Below are 19,535 nucleotides of genomic sequence, written 5' to 3' on the forward strand. Positions count from 1 at the left end.
ACAAACTGACATGACTTCCTACAAAGAAATGTCATGTGACGTGCCCCCGTGTTCTGTGGGAGTTGCAGTCTTACAAATATTAAATACTCATTTGTTTGAATGACAAAGTGAATCTTCGTAGACTCCAATGTTTCATAATATTGTGTCTCACATGGATCATGAGAATGTGGCTGGTGTGCATGCGAATTTTGTGCAATGATATTGTAGTAATTGCTTTGTCATGATTTTGTCGATGAAATGGAATGTCATCTACTTTAGTCGTATTTTGTTCGGGGTGTATTTATGCTTCTCTCTCTGAGGAAAGTAACGTTGGTGTGTGGCGTTGTTGCTGAGTCTCGGTGCACGTTAAAAATGAGTTCTCCTTACTTCGCTGTAAAAGACTCCAGTGTCCTCAGAACCAGGGGAGGACTCGTGAAGCCTCGCAGTCTGTCCGTGCTCAAAAGTAGAATGGCCTGGAGCGTGAAGACTCCAGATTCTGATTCTGTGGGAATTAAGGAGGAGAAAGAAGAGCAAAGCATCACTTCACACAAGACCTTAGCGGCTCATGGATCCCGGGCAGGTATTTAATCCTGCCTTCAGACAGACGATGGTCACCCTGCTACTGGCCACCCCGACATACTGTTATGATTTCATGATGATATTTCACCTAGCCTACATAAACAATGGAGGTGTGCTTTTGCAGAACAAGTCTCCAACACCTCCGAAGTTTGTAAACAAAATAACAAAACTGTCCCTGAAATCCACAACGTGACTGCCTCGTCTAGCAAGCCCAGGAGAGCTCAGGTCAAGGTGGAGTATGAACTGGAGAATGGTGCTGCAGTGAAACAGGAAAGTAACTGGGAACCAACCAACTGGACGCAACAATTAGCGAATATCCGAGAAATGAGGAGCGTCAGAGACGCACCTGTAGACCAGATGGGTGCTGCCAAGTGCTTTGATACACAGGTCTCAGCCGAGGTGAGTCGGTAGATGACTTTTTAATACTGGCACTAGATGAGTTGACCAATGACTGTAAAAGTGAAGTAATCATAGGCAAGGCAAGGCTGTCAATATATGTTCTGTGTTGGCGATACAATTATTAGACCTGAGTGAAATTCAGTGGCAATGGATGTTCCTTATCAAAACATTGGATTGTCAAAGGAGGAAAGCTATCTCAATGATTGATGGTTAGCTCTGGTTAGCTTATTGTCTCTGAGACATGCATGACTTTACACTGCTAAACCTCCCTTATTGTCGCGTCTGGCTATGAATATATAGGCCTAATCCTAGTTGTTCAATTCAAGCACGCTATTTTGGGAGCCAGTTACCATTTCTAGTAGGCTATTGATGAGGAAACACACACAATGCAGACAAGAATCAGGTCTCACCCTACTGATGACTCCTCTACCACTCCCCCATTATCTCACCCTCGCTCTCTCGCTCCCTTTCTCTCCCTGCAGGTGATACGCTACCAGGTGTTAATTTCACTCATGCTCTCTAGTCAGACAAAAGACCAGGTGACTGCAGCAGCTATGCAAAGACTGCGAGCCCATGGCCTTACAGTAGCTGCCATCCTTAACACGGACGACGATACTTTGGGGAAACTCATCTACCCAGTGGGATTTTGGAGAGTGAGTGTACACTCACTTGAAAAAACAGTACACAAACACACACAGAACTTACATTACATTGTGCTGACACTTATTCACCCAAAGTGATGTACATATGTCAACTATATACAATGGATTACATTGTCATTACATTGGGGTTAAGTGCCTTGCTCAAGGGCACAATGGTGGAAGCCAGGAATTGAACCCACAACTTTCAGGCTACTGCACGCTAGCCCAGCTCCTCAACCACACTACCACCTACAATGCAAAGATACAATTAGTGATTCACAATTAGTGTTAAGATACACCACTGTTTCTCTGACCTCCACTAATGTCTCCACCTTCCTCCCTGACTTCCGCCCAAGACCAAAGTGAAGTACATCAAGCAGAGCACAGCCATGATCCAGCAGGAGTACAGCGGGGACATCCCCAACTCAGTGGCAGGATTAATGCGGCTGCCCGGAGTGGGGCCCAAGATGGCACACCTCGCCATGCATATCGCCTGGAACCAAATATCTGGCATCGGTAGGAATCAACAGTGCGGGTTGTGAACCAGCAGTGATTTATTTTTTTATTTGTTTGTTTGTTTGTTTGTTTGTTTGTTTGTTTCTGCTGAGAAGCAGCTGGAGTGTCTGTATGTTTATGAGTGTGTCTGGGCACACAGGGGTGGACACACATGTGCATCGCATCTCCAACAGGCTGGGATGGACTCCAACCACAACCAAAAACCCAGAGGAGACGCGGCGGGCTTTAGAAGACTGGTTGCCAAGGTAACTATTGAGATCTGCACGAGTACAGTCTAACCTGCAAAAACGTCTATTTTATAGCAGAGTAATAACTTAATTTGGCTTATTACAAAATGTTGCTCCCTAATATGCCCCTTAATCTGTTTTGCTTTGTTTTCTTTGTCATCATGACTTCTCTATCATTATTTTTTTCCTGACAATGCCTTAATTACCCACACTGGAAAACAAGGACATTTCACATTTTCAAACAAGAGCAGTTTTTTCCAGTAGTTTGCCCTTGTCAATTATGAATATTTCACTGTGAGCCAACTTCAGTGACCTGTCCTTCAAGTTTTCACACACACAAAAAAACATACATCCAGTCACACATAGTATTCAATTGTAGGTAATATATAACCCTCTTATATTCAGCCCACACTGTGGCTCTGACATGCTATTGAGTTATCTAAACAGATTTGTTAAAAGGAGGACACCATACATTGAACAGCATAACATCAAAGTCATCCACATAGAGTGACTGTGAGAGTGAATGAGCTGCTCTAATTGAAGGCCTCTCTCTGGTGCCTCTCCCCATAGGGAGCTGTGGAGTGAGATCAACTGGCTGCTGGTGGGCTTTGGTCAGCAGGTGTGCCTGCCTGTGGGTCCCCTGTGTGCCTCGTGTCTCAACAGGCACTGCTGTCCCTCGGCGTTTAAGTGCTCCCCACGGAAGAGACCTACAGCCAGCGACCCCAGGTCTCCAGAGAAGAGCAGCAGCCAGGGCAAAGTCAAGGCCTCTAAGTCCCCACCTAAGCCTAAGATCAAAGAGGAACAGAACCCTGCTTCACCTCCTGCTCTGGATAATAAATGTCAATCCTCACCTGCTCATCAGTCCACTGGCCACTGTAGCATGAAAGAGGAGCCACAGACTGGGCCTCTGTCCCCCCGTGTTCTGAGAAAGAGATCCAAAATCTAGACACTTCTTCACTGCACTGACCTTTGTTGACCAATGTTGTTAATGTAGTTAAAATAGGTATACATTCTTTTTAAGATGGACTTTTATACAGCACTTCCATGTAAATAGTTAGGCCTATATAAAGGTTTATTTTTCATCAGTCTGGCTCGTTCGGTTTGCCACTAGATGGCAGCACTTGATCACAGAGCTGGTATTTATAACACTACTGTGTAGCCTAAATTATGCTCTATCCGTGTACTCAAAATAAACTTTTCATATTTTGGTAAACTGGGATTCCTATAATGGTACCGTTAATTCATTGTTAGGTGGAGTCATGTACTTATGCAAGTTCAGTGGCCTAAGTAGAGCGTTAACAAATAGGCTGTGAACATCCTCATGTGATTATGCTGTATTAATTTATGCATGATTGATTTGCACATTGTGATATTATATGCAAAAATATGAGGAATATAGAGTTCAAGGAAACGGATGAAAGCCTATCCCTCTAGTAGGCCTAGTTCATTTGCAGAAGACTATTTAGTTGATTTAGTATAGACACTCCAAATAAATTGAGCTTGTATGAGAGCTGGCGTGTTAAACAAACTCAAATTTTGATGGTTAAAATCACATTTACAGTATAATAAAACATTATCCTATGGTAAATTACTGATTGGACGCTGTACTTCAGGTAGCCTGCTAATGAAGAACTGAGAGCATGACGGAGATTCCATACCCTAATCGTTTTATGCAACTATTCTTTGCGTTATACGCATATTTCATCTGGGAAGGAGGAAGAGTTCCGGCTTGTCTTATCCAGGCCGTGATCTCTGTCCAATTGAGTCGCTGTCACCTGCCTGGTGTTGCGTGAGCACGGTGGGGTGGGGTGGGGGTGAAGTGACTCTATCCGCCGTTACGTTTGCTACCTGCTGCAATGTGCCCTTTCGCGTTTGGCACCAACTAGATTAAAACCCTTTGCCTTTTGTAAGTGTCAGATGGCACTCTATTTTCTAGAAAGACAAGCCTATTTACGCCTCCAGGCTACTCGTGCAAGTGTGCGATTACAGTTTGAGCTAGTGTTTGATTTTTTGCCCTAGTGACGTCTCAGAGCTTCTGGAATCATGCTTTCCACACCTTTAATCGGATAAACTCCAGACTGATTTCCCCAGGAGGTGATAGAAGAACCAACCTCCGGTGGAAATGTAGACATCAACTATTCCTGCAACATTCTATCACTAGAGGTATTTTTCAAGACCTTATAAATTCGACTCTTCAAACTCACAACCCAACTCTTGACCGTCGGGATTTCCTCAGACGGACTTAACTTGGAATCATTCAAGAGTTGAATTTTGGTGTTCTCTAATCTCACGGCGAGGCTGGCAGAGGGCGGTCGTTGGAACAATTGTGGTCCGATTCATAACAATACTGTTTTTCTCTACATCATTGATTGTCTATGTAGGCATATGGATTTGCCATCAGTAATTAAAAACTGACCACACCGCTAGTCGACAACCTACAAAGGGAACTACGCTTTATTCTGCGTGTCGCTCCTTGGGTGAACTTTTTTTTCTGTTAGGGCATTGAAGAAGGACTTGTTTTCACTTTCTCATGAAGATGGCGATTAGTTTGGAGAGGGAGCTGGTGCTGAAGGAGATGATGAGACCACGACTCTGTTACATTAGTAAAGGGGAGCGCGGATATGGATTTCACCTGCACGGCGAGAGAAACAAAGGCGCGCAGTATATTCGTAAGATCGAGCCAGGATCTCCTGCGGACCTCTCGGGTCTCCGCTCAGGTGATCGGCTAGTTGAGGTGAACGGAGAGAACGTCGAGAGAGATCCACACCATACAGTAAGTAGGCCGACTTCAGCCAGCACCACACAATTGTGCGTAAAACCTGTTCGACCACTTGCGCAACAGCCTGGGGATGTTTGGTTATAGGGTTTGGGTCCCAGTTGTGTTTATCAAGTTTCACATAAAATTCCCCCAGGTTCTGTTTTACACACACACATCTCTTTTTTCAGGTAGTTCAGAAAATCAATGCTGTTGAGCACAGAACAAGACTGCTGGTGGTTGACCGTGAGGCTGACGAATACCTCCGCTTCCATGGGCTCTCTTGCACGGAGGACCGAGCCGTGGAGATGGGCTCCTTATCACCTCGCACCTCGGTCACCTCCTCTCCCCGCACCTCAGCCGCCTCCTCCCCGCGTGCCTCGGCCACTCCATCCCCCTGTGCCTCTTTCACGGGCCCCAGCCTGGCAGAAAAGCTGATCAAGGCGACAACGCGAGCAGTGTCACCCTTGCTCATGGACGAATCTGCCACTATTCACAATGGTCTGAAGGTAGGTGATGTGTCAAGAGATGCGATCAGTTTGCCAGAGAGAGGATTAGCAAAGAATAGGAGCTGTTGGCCTAGTGTCACTTCAACAGCTTGAACAACACACAGGCTGCGCATGGAGTGTTTTCTTAACACTTTGGTTCCAAACTGCCCCCCACCTCTGCATTTCAGTCACACTCAAATCAGCACTAGAATTTGGATGAGCTCACTGTATGGACGGAAGAACAAATAACTGAATAGGTGATCATGTGAGAGTTTGCTGTCACCTGCACGGGGCCGTTATCAGGCCATAGACAGACTGGATAGGCCGGCAGCGCTAACAGAACAGCATTAGAATGGGAGAGGGCAGCACTGCCAGAACAAATCCATTTGCATGAAATGCACATTTGACACTAATCACAATGATAGCCCATTTGGTAGTCATGCCACATCCTCTCTGAGAGTTGCACTCCGGCCCTGAGAGGAAATGAGTGGGTACCAGAGAGCTTTGCGTGAGCAAAACTTTCTCGCAGTTTCTGGTGACCGACCAAAAATAGTTACATTTATTTCTTTATTCAAAATAAATCCCTTAGGGGCTCTGTGCATTCATGCCTTTTTGTCGGGAGGTTTTCCTCCGTCCTGCAGAAGTGGTGGAGCCTGTGGCCTCTGTGTGCAAGACCCAGCCCTGAGCACCCTGATAGGCTACTGTGCATTGTGTCCTGCGGGCGGCTGCGTTATGTAAGATCAGTAGCTGGGGACCCATGGGCAGGAAGAGCAGGAAACAAAAGGCCTCCATAGGGGACCATTTCCCCTTGGCTAACTTTAGCCACTTCTGCACTGTACAGAGACACATTCTCCATCGTGTAACCATGGGCACTCGCTCTGTGCTGTCAGGGACATACATCCAAATATGATGCATGTGCTCAAGAATGCAGGCTGTTTGTAAACCCACTCTATAAAGCCTGGAGAAGGAGAGTGCGCATAGAAATGCAGGGGTTGTTATAGCTGAACTGTTTATATGGGGGTTGTGTGAGGATATTACAAAAGACTCTGGACTCTAATTTGAAGGCTAAGTCTACGGCGCAAACATTGAGTCAACTCAACGCTCGCACATGTCACATGAAAGCTGTAGCTCATGCAGGAGAACTTTCCTTGTTGACAGACGTTGCGCTGTCCCTGCTAGTTAAAACGAGAGCCCTGTGTTCTCTACCTGGGGGAGTCAGACAGCCAGGTCCACACAGCAGTCGCCCCAGGGGTGTGTTTCCAGCAGCACCACTTCAAACCCTGAGTGTGTGCGTTGTGCTAGCGTCAGTCTTGTCATGTCTGTGAGCATGCGAATTTAAGCGTGTGTATGTTTGTGTGTGTGTGTGTTTACATAGAAACAGATTGAGTCTCACACTCTGAAGGGCTCTGTTTATCTAAAGTGCTAGTCAATAGGGGTCAGAGACGTCATGAACTTCAGTACTTGATGGTTCAGTAAGGTGTGTGTGTGTGTGTGTGTGTGTGTGTGTGTGTGTGAGTGTGCTGCAGAAAGTCTCTGGTTTGTTTTTGCAGGGACAGGTTGCATTTTAGGGACGTCCATGAAAAGTCTGACCTGAATTTCAGAGATGTCTGATGCGCCTGATGTCTGTCCCAGATTTGCTGCAGAGTGGGGTGTGGAGGTGTAGAGCTCTTTGCCCCTAAGGTGCTGTCTGAAAGCAGAGAAGGAGGGGGGAAGCTGCTGTTGGTCAGATCAGGTTGCCTTTCCAGACAAAAGTCCTATGCTGAAGTATCCTCTGCATACTTGTTCGTCCAGATATTGACACAAAATATAATAATTGACTTTAGTTTTGTGTGTGTGTGTGCGTGTTTGTGTGCGCTTTGTTTGGGTGTAGTCTCTGATGCACTCTTGCTGGCCTGTTCCAGATCATTGTTCAGTGACTCTCTTGGCAGACAGCGCCATACTGGCGGTCTTGCATAATATGTTCAGTCACTTCATGTGGATCAAGAAAAGGTCCTCGGAGTCATCAGGTTAAGGGCACTGTGTCCTGGGAGGGGCCCTAGGAATGACCGTCATGGCGCTTAAATAGTCTGGATATTGTTTGATGCTATGACATGCTAGCATCTGGAATCGGACATTTTGAGAGCTGAACATGACATCACACTTGATAGGGCGGTGGTAGTGTAGTGGTTAAGGAGCAGGGCTAGCGTGCAGTAGCCTGAAAGTTGTGGGTTCAATTCCCGGCTTTCACTGTTGTGCCCTTGAGCAAGGCATTTAATCCCAAGTTGCTCTGGGGACAATGTATTATAGTTGACATAATGTAAGGACAAACAAAAGTGTCTGTTACATGTAATGTAATGTCTTTGTATATGAATGGTCAGTGACCATCGGTCATGATGATTAATTGCATGACATATCAGTGTTTAACATATTCATAATATAACTTCAGCACATCAGTGTTTAACATAATCATAATATGATCACTTCAGTCACACAATGATAGGATATTAATGTTTAACACTCTGTAAAGCGCCATGAGACATGTGTAATGTTTTGGCGCTCTATAAGCGAAATTAAATTGAAATTAAATTTAAATTGAAATATTGCTACTGCTAATCTTTTATCTAAAATCTTGAATGGTGTGTTTGGGTATTGGTGTGTCCATAAGAGCTACAGTATGTGTCCTTCTATATGGCCCTTGATCTGGGATTCTAATTACCATAGAGGATGCACAAAGGCCAACACGATCTAATCCAGATCCATAGGCTCTCGTGTGAGGTTATATGTAGGTCAGTGTAGTTAAGTGTAGTGGTATTTTGCATATTCAAACCTTAAATTCAACTAACTTTTCCTGATGTGTAACCCTGAGACAGAACTGAAACAGACACTGCTGTATTCATCCACTTACAGTTTGTTTAGATAGAGAGATAGATAGAGTAGATAGATACTGTAGATAGATAGATAGCTAGATACTTGATTGATCCCCAAGGGGAAATTCAAGGTCCCGGTAGCTTAAGACACCACTCACAACATACACTACAATGTAAACAGGATTATAAAATAACAAATCAGCATTCTAAAAAGAACAGTAAAATATACCAAAGATAAAGATACTAAAACAAGGACCCGCATGAATGTACTGAGGATTGGTACTGTGATTCAGCATGAGGTGTGTGTCAAGGTGGTAGTGCAAGTCATGTTTACTGTGGAGATCAGAAGGGACGATCTCTCTGGCCGTCTCCTTGTCCTGCGTCCAATGCCCCAATGGGAGGCTGATCCTGATCCGGTTCAGCCCACTGAGCACACCGTCAACATGTCTCACTCACGGGATGTGGTTATGGTAGTCTGTCAGCCGTCACCTGTCTCTCTCTCTCTTTCTCTCTCTCTCTCTTAGGAGACAGTAAAACTAAAGTGTGTGCTTATAGTCTTCGGATGGGGAGTTCCTCTCTTAAGTAGCCATTAGGTTTGTGACGTCCAGACAATGCAGAAGTAGCTTAGGGTCAACTCTGTGGCTGTCCTGGAGTGGCCCAGCCTGAGCCCTGACTTGCACCCAATGGAGCATCTCTGGCCCACGGGCTGTCCTCATGCAACCTGTCAGGGTTTAGGAGGATCAGCCATGAAAAATGGCATAACATCCCCACATCCAGGTGTGAAAAGCTCATGGGATCATACCCAAGAGGAGTTAAGGCTGTAGTCACTGCCAAAGGTGCTACAGCAACCTATAGGCTACTGACTAAAGGGTCTAAATTCACATTTTAATGTGATATTTCAGTTTGATTTTATTTTTGATAACCCATTAGTTGAGTAGGTGATCCTTCAGATGAGTCCTCATGTGATTTATGAAGCCAGAGGACTGAAGGACGATTGAATCAAGTCAGTGGTTCATCCACCTGTAAGCCCTTATCTAAGCCCAGCTTAATCACCTCCTGGAGCAGGACACGATGCCAGTAGGTGAAGGGGTGTGTGTGTGTGTGTGTGTGTGTGTGTGTGTGAGACATCTTTCTCTTCCTCATCTCTGAACAGTGGCACAGTGATGCCAACAAACTCTTGGGTGACAGCTGACAGATCATGCTTTAGACCAGACTGTGGCAGCTATGCTGCACATGACCACTGTCTAGGGTTCACACAGAGTGTCCTCTACAAAATCCCCAACCTGAATGTGTGCAGTGAGCGTGTTAAGAAGTATGTGAGAGAGAGTGGAGGTATGATCAAGGTGACTCCTCATTATCCCCAAGACGTTGTATTAATGTCTCTCTTGTGATTAGCTTACTATAGCTCTTCTCTTGCAAACTAATCTAATGGACATTTTCACAAAGAATGAAATGAGAATGCGGTGGGGCAAGGCTAGTTTCAACTCCTGTAGGTAACAGTCCACTCAAATCTTTATGATGTCCCCTAACTTGCAGGAGCTTAGGTGTCTCAGTTGTAAGTCTGTCTGTACGCTTTGAATAAAATCATCTGACAAATAAACAACTGCTAAATATAATGTTACACCAAGCCCACCATTTAGCCTGCTTCATTAGCCTCACCCCACTGGTAACTGAGAGACAAGTGGGTAACCCTTTGTGCATTAGATTGATGTGGACATGTTGATGCAGTTGTTGTCAAAGTGTGTATGTATGGTTGGAGCATGATACATCAGATCTGTTGTTTGTGTGTTGTTGTTTGTTTGTTTGTTTGTTTGTTTGTTTGTTGTTGGCATTTGGGGGATACCGTCACATGATTTTATTTTATTTTCTCTTAAAGGTTCCAAATAGTCCATCAGCTGTATCCAATGGCTCCGTTGTGAGCGAGAGTCATGGTAGACTGGCGTCCCCCGTCACACTCACCCCAGTGTCCCAGCCCAGCACAGACATCAGTGGGTCCGATACCAGTGCTCCGGTAAGACCATTGTGAACAGGGCCGGCTCTAGGCATGGGCGGGGTGGCCCTCCCAAACATTGTGTCTTGCTCACCCAAACAAAGCCTAGGTTTAGAAAACAAACACACAGTGACCACAAATTCAATAGCCTACAGTCACAAATTGTTAATAATTATCAATCACAAAAAGCCTTCAGTATGGAGACACATCTGATTAAACTCCCTTTCTGACGTCAGTCAACCAATCACAACACCGGTTACAGGTGCTATTGTTGTCGTCTGTAACCTAGGTTTAGAAAACAAACACAGAGTGACAACATTTCATTAAAATTGTTTAATATTATCAACCACAAAAAGCCTCCAATATGGAGCAACTTGTCATTAAACTCCCTTTCGCCTGTCAATTTGAGCCAACCAATCACAACACTGGTTACAGGTGCTATTGCTGTCGTCTGTAACCTGTAATGAATGACAGCATCTTTTAGGCTTATGTGTAGGCCCTAATTAATCCTTATACGTTTACATGTAGCTCAGCCATTCAAAAGTGCCATATCTTGATGCCCATGGGGTGTATAAGAAACAGCTGATTTATGTCAGGATGTAGTACTGTAGCTTTAATAGCCTGAGATATTTCTGTGAGAAAATGACAAGATTGTCAGACTGTTGAAATGAATAGCCTATTTTGCTGTGTATAGATGGCTATGGCTATGGCTATGGCTATGGTTATTTAGATAGATAGATAGATAGATAGATAGATAGATACTTTATTCATCCCCAAGGGGAAATAGAGTGTGTGCATGTGTGTGATTCCTGGTCTTGGACATCAAAACCAGGCAAGATCACTCCTCAAATAGCTGTAAGATAAAGCAGGCAAGGAGGAACTAAGGACTTATCCCGTTAAAAGGTGTCTTGGTGCTCTTACCAGCATTACACAATATGTTTTTTCTCATATCTCCGAGACAAGTTGGAGCACTTTCATCTGACATTTCAGTTGGATTGCCTGAAGCTATTTCAACATTGGTGTTAAAAGTTGTGGTTTATCACTTTAGAAATTCATTTCTACGGATGACGACCCTTTTCACCAAGCAAATTGTGTTCCCTCCAACATCCAGTAATTTAAGTCAATTCAATTCAAGTGGCCTGCTGGAACATCCAAAGTTGACAAAAAAAAAAAACAAGTTAACCTGTCAGAAAACACATGATACTGAACCTGGGCACAATGAAACACAAATGTTAAGCTTCAGCACCTGGTAAAATGGCACCTTATCCCAACTTGTCTGACAAGTGCAGAGCTACGCACCTGGGATGCCTGGAGCCATAGTGCACAATGTCCCCAATATTCTACATATTCTTTATTCTAAGCCATTCCTTTAACACCCCACATAGCTGTATTTGAACTTTAAACAATAAACACACACACACACACACACACACACATTGCAGTATATGAACTTTACAATAGATAACTATTGACAGTTATTTGTAAAAAAGAAAATGGTAAGCCAATTTTAATAACTATAATAACAGTGCCAGAGGGTGATTTTAGGAAAGAGGACAGATGCAGACTAATCGTTTTGACGGTTGTCAAGCTCTTGAATGAATGAAGCTGAAGAAAAACATCTCAACCTGCTGTTTTTGTTAAGGTCGTTTGGTCTAATTGGACCATAGTTTCATGTTTGCTATGTTGCCCATCAAATGTTTCTATCAGCCCACCTTCCTAGGCTAGAATGTGAATATGAAACTCTTTGATTTAATGATTTATTTGAGGTTATTGTTTGTAGATTGTGAAGGAGTGTGGATGAGCAGTCTAGCATTTGTAATAAGAAACAAATATCTGAAAACTAAGGGAACCAGTTATGTTGCAGTTCATTAACAAGGCTCATGATTTACTCATTGTTATATTTGAGAGAATATTCATGTTCTAATATTTGTCCACATAAAGTTTAGCTATTGAGAGTTCCATGCAAATGGTCATGCTGTTTGTGTATGCATTTCCATTTTGTTCTAGTATGTTTGTGTGTGTATGTTTCTCTTTTGAGGCTGTGCTAAGGAGCGAATGCTTCTTGCCATTATGTCGGGGCATATGCCATTAATTGACCTTAATTCCAGATGGTTGGTCATTTAAGCTGAGGGATGAGGCCATGAGCCTGTTTGTGCTGTTGGTCCTTGAGGCTCCGCAGTCTGTGACACACCACTCGGGGAGAGAATTCACATCCAGATTCACTTACCTCTCCGTCAGTCCCCGGGGTATAATACCCATCACCCTTAGCCTCATGGTGTGGGTGTGTGCAGCGTCTATTGTGTGTGTGTTGGGTGGGGAGCACAACCCACTCCATGCCTATGTATTGTTTCTGCAGAGGAAGTGACACGGCCTCCATAGAATGACCATTCTTCCGTAATGCAGGGTGTGTGTCTCTTTCCTGGGGAAGTGACTTTGGGGTCTCCATGCTTTGCCGAGCCTAACGCACACACCACCCTTCCTGCACTGGCTGATTACGTGAGAGATTCCCCAAAGCCGTGCTGCAAACCTTTCCCAAAGAACCTGAATAGACATTAGCACTCTTACATTCCGACTGGCCAGTAGATTTGGCAGCCCATCAGGTCAATACAATGACATCATTGAAAAGAGCGGGGGAACAGAGGAGATACATGCAGAGGCAGTCCAAGGCATCCCCTAAGGTAGCAAGTGATTGAAGGGCACAGGGCATCAGTATAATACAAGCATTGTTTCTCAAGGCCTTCAGTTTCAGAGTCTAGACCACCAAGATCAGGACGAGTCGAGACCAAGTCCAGTCCCAGTCTAAAGAGGTCCAGAGACCAAGACTTTGGAATCCGAGTCAAAAATAAGAGAGACAGAGCTGAGACATTTTAAAAAAAGAATTCTCAAGACCACTTAGTTACCCAAACCTGTTACCTGTGATGTTAGAAGCACTCTATATCTATTTTTACAGGTCATACTGTCGTAGCATTTTCACTTCAAAGATGAGTTTTGGCAGGCAGGTTAGTAAATAGCCAATGTCAATGTCCAGCCATTGGTCAAAAAAATCTGAGCATAGTCACTTAATCAAATATTTTGTTTTTGGAAACAAAATAGAATAAAGTAAATAAAATAAACAAAACACAGACACAGACACACACACACACACACACACACACACGCGCACACACACACACACATATATCTTAAAGCCCACTGGACTGGAGTGAACCAACAGGAGAGACTAAGTGAGACCAAGGGCCGAGACCAATACAAGTCCTCGTCATAACCCCAGCGAGGCCAGACCATAAAAAAGTCTTAAGCTCAAGTCCAAAATGAATTAAATGTCCCTGTTGTGTTTGCAATAGCCTGCAGGGTCGCACAGAACTAATTTACTCATTCAAGTTTTAAGTATGAATGCTAATTGGATTGTGCCCAAGAGAAAGTCGTCAAGCAAGGCCTGAGCAGATTATCCAAACTCTTTTCAAGGATGTACAGCAATTTTAAGCTGACTGAAAGAGATATGTAGAATTGATTTTAACTTCCTCTTCCTTTACTATTCTCTAATTCCTCTCCTTACTCATCTATGACAGGAGACTTCACCCTTGCCCCCCAAAGACCTTCGTCCAAGACTTTGTCACATTCTGAAGGGGGAGCTGGGATATGGCTTCAACCTCCATAGTGACAAGGCACGGATGGGACAATACATTCGCTGTGTGGATCCAGACTCCCCAGCAGAGTACGCCGGATTGAGGCCGAAGGACAGACTCGTTGAGGTAATCAGTAAAGATTATTTCAGATTGGATTACTTTGGATTGGCTGGATTATGCAAGATTAGTGGTCAGACATCAATTTGTGTGTGTGTGTGTGTGTGTGTGTGTGTGTGTGTGTGTGTGTGTGTAGGTCTGTGTGTGTGTGTGTGTGTGTGTGTGTGTGTGTGTGCATACGTGTGTCTGTGAAGTTGGATAAAAAACGTATTCAGTCATCTAACTACATGCCTATAACTAAAGATCTGAGTCTGCTTATTGATAACGTCAGACAGAGCAACAGGAGTATAGGAAAAGATAAAGTCCTTAAACACTCATTTTCTGCCACCATCATGCTTAGAACTTATCATGTAGACTAACTCCATTTTAAACAAATGATTGATTATTTCACTATTTCAGTAAATGGTTATCTTTTTCTGGCTGATTAACACTATGTAAATAAACATTACCTTGCCTTGCCTTACCTTACCTTACTAATGTTTGTACAGCATTCTTCACAGAACACTCAGAAACTCATCAGTCTGGTCGTTCTTAGAAATTAAAGTGAGACTTTCACTGAAAACTGAGGGCACCTGACGTGTGTGCACTGGAGCCTTCAGGGTGTCTCTGTCTGCCCAGTCTCCACTGATCTGTGAATGTTGTTATGCAAACATGTGTCAGGTGTCTTCAGTTTTCATTGAAAATCTTTCATGGAAGAACTTCAATTTCTAAGAACAACCGGACTGATGAGTTTCTGAAGAAAGCTTGTTCTTTCAGACCGAGCTCAACAGTTTTCAGCCACTCACACATAACAGTGAAAGGGCTTTCTAATGATGAATTAGCCTTTCAAATATGACTAGTATTTAGGATCAACATAAAGTGCCATAGGAGTGATGGTGGCAGGTATTTTACGCCTAGGTATTCAATGATTGGGCTTTGTTTCTGTGACGGGCGTACATTTTGCGTTAACTTAACCAGTCACGTTGATCAGGGACTAACATTACTTCCTACTTTGCCTAAACTTTATAAACTGATATCAGCTGTCAGGAGACGATGTGTGTAGGACTACCTTTGCTGTAAATAAATGTACACATTCTTCCAATTCTTGCCATTTTTGACGTTTTCAGGCACTCCTTCTATGATTTAGCACAGCCACTTTTGATTTTGAAACTATAGCGTCATCCCCTCTCATTGCTGATTGGTCGTTTTTTTTCCGTACCTGTTGAAAACAATAGTGAATTATGGTGTTCCAGACTAGTATCTCCTTGAAAGGAGATCTAGGATGGTGTGGCCAGACTAGACTCAGACTAGATTTTCATTCTAAAGCATGGCCATTTCATGGTGATTTCATACTTTGTAGTGTGTGTCATACACATCTTGGGCTATCATAGAGCACAGAGTAAGATGATGATAGTCCAGCTGAGGTAGTTTTCCTTCTCATGCCCCCTACTGTTCACTCCCTGTAAATGCAGTAGTAGTAGATGTACTCTCAGTGCTGCATAGGCGACTGCTCAGCTCCTGTGTGTTTGTGCTGTCAGGTGAACGGGATGAATATTGAGCACCTGCGGCACTCCGAGGTGGTGGCGGTGATCAGGCGAGGAGGACAAGAGACCACCCTGCTGGTGGTCGACCCGGAAACAGACGAGCTCTTCAAAAGACTGGGCATCACCCCGACCAATAAACATCTAGAGGGTCAGACATCTTACCTATCTTCAACATTATTTGGGATTGCTTCATTTTCCTTTGAAATATACTAGACATACACTGGACTGTACTACTAATTGTTAGTGTGGCTATATCAAGGTCTTAGTAAGATAGCTCCAACCTTTGGGCTGTATTATTTCTTCCATTCTTAAAATGCAGTTGTTTTATTTAAACTTTTCTTAGTAGCACCGCAACTGTTTTTAATGGCTCTTTGTGATCCATTTCTCCTGGTTGAGTGTTGTTCTTACTGCTGTGATTTGAACACACAGAGGACAGTGTGGACGGGCCCCTCCCTGACCACTCTCCAGCGCCCTCTCCAGTCCCAGAGGAGTCGGTGTCCCCCTCCCCGCTCTCAGAGCCGGTGGCCGACGCAGACGCAGACGCAGACGCCGACACGGACACGGACTCAGACACAGACACGGTGGACACGGCCGCTCCTCCGGTCATCAACGTGACGGTGATGGACCCGCCGGTGAGCGCTCACGGCTCCCCGCGCCACCACAGCCAGGACAGCTCCTCCTCCCACTCCACCCTGTCTGAGATGAGCGGCGAGCTCAGCAGCTCGGACAACAGCTCCAAGGTAACAAGCTGGTCACAAAACTGACCACAAACTGACCACAAACTGACCCCACATTTTCAGGAGGATGTTCACATGGGCACGTCTCTTTGTGTGCGTATTGATGCTCACCTCTTCCTCATTTCCCCCGTGGTGTGTCACTTACAGGTGCTGGACGAGGAGGAGCGTCCAGCCTTGGACCCGTTCTGGCGGAGCGGTCTTCGCCTGAGCCCGACCGCAGCGGAGGCCAAGCAAAGGGTCCGCGCCAAGAAACCCAAGAAGAGAGCTCCCCCTATGGACTGGAGTAAGAAACAGGAGGTGTTCAGCAACTTCTGAGAAGCATCCTTACTAACTGGGAAAGGCAAGGACTAAGATGAGAGAAGGTCCTTCTCTGTTTAAGCTAATGATAAAACCTCCTATCGCACCTTTACTTTATCTTCTGGATAAGTGATGATTATTTTCCAGGTCAGATCTGCAAGATCATCTCACACACTATCCCAAACAGATCCATGTATCACCTCTTGTTACGGTGAGGGCACAAGGCACAGAGAGAGACTCTAAAGGCAGACCTTTTGGGAGCAAGTAAGAGAGAAAAGACTGAGAGAGGAAGTGACGGTAGAAAGTGAGAAGCAAAGCGAAGTTTATTCATGTGAAAGAACAGCATGGGACGACTGCTCTGTCAGTTAGCATTGGGCTAGCTACGTTGCACTTTAAAACTGTACACCTTAAACCAGACATGATGGAGTTTAACACACTACAATGAACGTGATTGCTGTGTAAAAAGGTTAGGTTGAGCTGATACGGACCTAAGAATGCAGAATTGGTGCCATTTACTTGTTGTAAATTGTTGACTCTTTCTCTCTAAATTGTTGAAATACTTGTTGACTCTTCAAAATGAACTTTCATAGCCTACTATTTCAACACTAATAACACATATTTAATGTGAGTAATATTTATTTTTAAAATGAGTACTAGTACATCTCAGTCCATCTTTATTTTTAGAGAAACAAGTAAAAAACAGGAATATATGGTAACAGGAAAAAACATTTAGTGACAGGAATGAGCCGGTTTTAGAGTGCAACCCAGTTTAAATCCTGAAAGAAGTCGTATATGACTTACGAAGGAGATGGTCTGCTCCTCCGTGCACATTTGCACACATGGAAGACGCGCATCAGTGGCATGCACATGGCGTGTTGATGACGGAATGTTCTAGTCACGCGCTGCAGATGCAGGACTATACCAGCCCTATCACTCCCCATCACTCCGCACCTCTGCTTTAATCTGTTGCCGGGGGTTACCCTGATTTTAGCTGCTCTGGATTCAGAATATATCATATCAGCCACTAGAGGGCGCAGCAAAAAGACTGTGTGAAACAGAGCGATTGCCCCCCATAGATTCATCCTGATCAGTAAACAGTGTTAAGCACACTGAAATAACAACATTAATACTTTCTGCGGAGAACACACAGAGTCTAATATTGTAGGTCCATGAACGCATCAAGGCTAATGAAGGCAAGAGCAGAGAGCAGTTGAAAAGTTAAGTCTGACTAATATGAAGAGAACAAGAGAAAAAAGACCAGGAAGTTCAGTGGGGATGACAAGAAAAGTAGGTCATCTTTGTCCTTTCAGTGACTCAATAAAAGGACTATTTCACAATATGTAGGTAGCTACACACTAATGGACGGTGTGTGTGTATGTGTGTGTGTGTGTGTGGTTTTGTGTGCTCCATTACACAGCTTCTGTTGCTGGTTTTGCATAATGTGAGAGCCAGCTGACATGGCTAAAATGGTCTTGCCAACAACAACCCCAAACCACCAGATGAGAGCTTGCTGACTAAAATGTTTTAAAGCAAAACAACAGTGTGTGGTCATGGCACTTAATAATGTGTGGCAATGTCACTCTGGAATTACTGTATATCACTTTTCAAGTCTGCAGAAATGCTAACTGACTATTCACTCTGTCTGTCTTTGCTTTTTGCTCAAGATACAATGTTTTAAGGTTATTTTTCAAGAAATTTCATAAACAAAACTGGAAACACATTAGAGTATAATTTGGACTAAGGAAGAACACCATGTAATTGTGTTCTTTTACTATTGTTCTTGTGGTTATTTATTATCCTATTGACATTTCTTAACCCTCCACGATGAGTCCTTATCATCCACCAATGTTTCTATAATGGACTTCTATTTCAGACTATAACCACATTCCAAATGTTCTTGTTTGGAAGACCTCATGGCTGTGACTAGCATTTTCAAATCTGATGTATACGATATGTGCTGTACTGCATTAACAACTCAACTCAAACTACCTGTCATATGACCTATTCTAATTTGTTAGATTGAGCTGCTGTACTGTAACTATTTGCAAAATCATTTTTTTTTATCAATCTATCCCCGTTGTGTGTTAAAATGTCATTTTGAAAGTCATTTACTTATTATTGAGTAAAAGATGGAAGTATTCAAATGATATTCGTGGGCATTTCTGCAGTGACTGAAGACTTTCTTTCATTAATCTTCATAAACTTCATTTGATGTGTTAAAAGTATGCACACTTTTGCCATAAAGTATCCAGACAATGAGTGTGCCACAGTGTGCCCATTCCACACTGTGCTGGACATGCCCTCTGTTTTCTTCACAGAAAGGTATTTTAGTTTTTGACTAATTGTCTTCAGTAGGAAAAGCTTCCATTATCTAACCATTTTCTGTTGTACAGTATCAAAAAGTGTGATGATGTGAGGATGTTTCAATGCATTTATGTACATTAAATCACATTCTTGCATGTCTTGCTCATTATTACAGTGTCCATTATTCAACTGCACTACAAAAAAGATTTAATCTCGAAAGACACTCATGCCTCTGACCACTCGGGGGCAGCGTTGTCAAGGATTACAGTGTACAAACGTCACTGTGTTCAATAAAAGTGGGCATCGTGTTCAATAAAAGTTTAAACTTATTTTTATACACTGTCATTTACATCTCTCTTATTTTAGACATGTATTAGTAAATCACATCAAAAATTACTTCATTATATTGCGATGCTACTTTATGGGCAAAAACTACATAGGCCTATGGTGAGTTCTGATAATAATCCAGAGAGTTGAGGTTAAAAATAAATTGGTCTTTAAAACAAATGTT

At 43.5% G+C, this 19,535-nt stretch overlaps 2 protein-coding genes across 2 annotated transcripts; both read left to right on the forward strand.

Moving 5' to 3' along the window:
- Positions 1-131: 131 nt before the first annotated feature.
- nthl1 (nth-like DNA glycosylase 1) lies at positions 132-3,708 on the forward strand. The gene is made up of 6 exons (XM_062536512.1): positions 132-559; positions 683-957; positions 1,440-1,610; positions 1,955-2,114; positions 2,254-2,359; positions 2,912-3,708. Exons 1-6 carry the CDS (start codon positions 283-285, stop codon positions 3,285-3,287), a joined length of 1,365 nt encoding a protein of 454 aa, XP_062392496.1. The 5' UTR covers positions 132-282; the 3' UTR covers positions 3,288-3,708.
- A 508-nt stretch (positions 3,709-4,216) lies between these two features.
- On the forward strand, positions 4,217-19,179 carry LOC134095308 (Na(+)/H(+) exchange regulatory cofactor NHE-RF2). The gene is made up of 7 exons (XM_062548761.1): positions 4,217-5,114; positions 5,288-5,605; positions 10,307-10,441; positions 13,990-14,172; positions 15,681-15,834; positions 16,116-16,426; positions 16,571-19,179. Exons 1-7 carry the CDS (start codon positions 4,872-4,874, stop codon positions 16,736-16,738), a joined length of 1,512 nt encoding a protein of 503 aa, XP_062404745.1. The 5' UTR covers positions 4,217-4,871; the 3' UTR covers positions 16,739-19,179.
- Positions 19,180-19,535: the final 356 nt, after the last annotated feature.

Source organism: Sardina pilchardus, chromosome 1 (genome assembly GCF_963854185.1).
Source record: "Sardina pilchardus chromosome 1, fSarPil1.1, whole genome shotgun sequence".
Lineage (NCBI taxonomy): Eukaryota > Metazoa > Chordata > Actinopteri > Clupeiformes > Clupeidae > Sardina > Sardina pilchardus.

Excerpts from the sequence above, each read along its gene's own strand:
- nthl1 (XM_062536512.1), top strand. The coding sequence starts at position 283 with ATGCTTCTCTCTCTGAGGAAAGTAACGTTGGTGTGTGGCGTTGTTGCT. Across the intron at positions 560-682 it reads GGCTCATGGATCCCGGGCAG|AACAAGTCTCCAACACCTCC; the intron begins GTATTTAATCCT and ends GTGCTTTTGCAG. Across the intron at positions 958-1,439 it reads ATACACAGGTCTCAGCCGAG|GTGATACGCTACCAGGTGTT; the intron begins GTGAGTCGGTAG and ends CTCTCCCTGCAG.
- LOC134095308 (XM_062548761.1), top strand. The coding sequence starts at position 4,872 with ATGAAGATGGCGATTAGTTTGGAGAGGGAGCTGGTGCTGAAGGAGATG. Across the intron at positions 10,442-13,989 it reads GGTCCGATACCAGTGCTCCG|GAGACTTCACCCTTGCCCCC; the intron begins GTAAGACCATTG and ends CATCTATGACAG. Across the intron at positions 14,173-15,680 it reads CGAAGGACAGACTCGTTGAG|GTGAACGGGATGAATATTGA; the intron begins GTAATCAGTAAA and ends TTGTGCTGTCAG.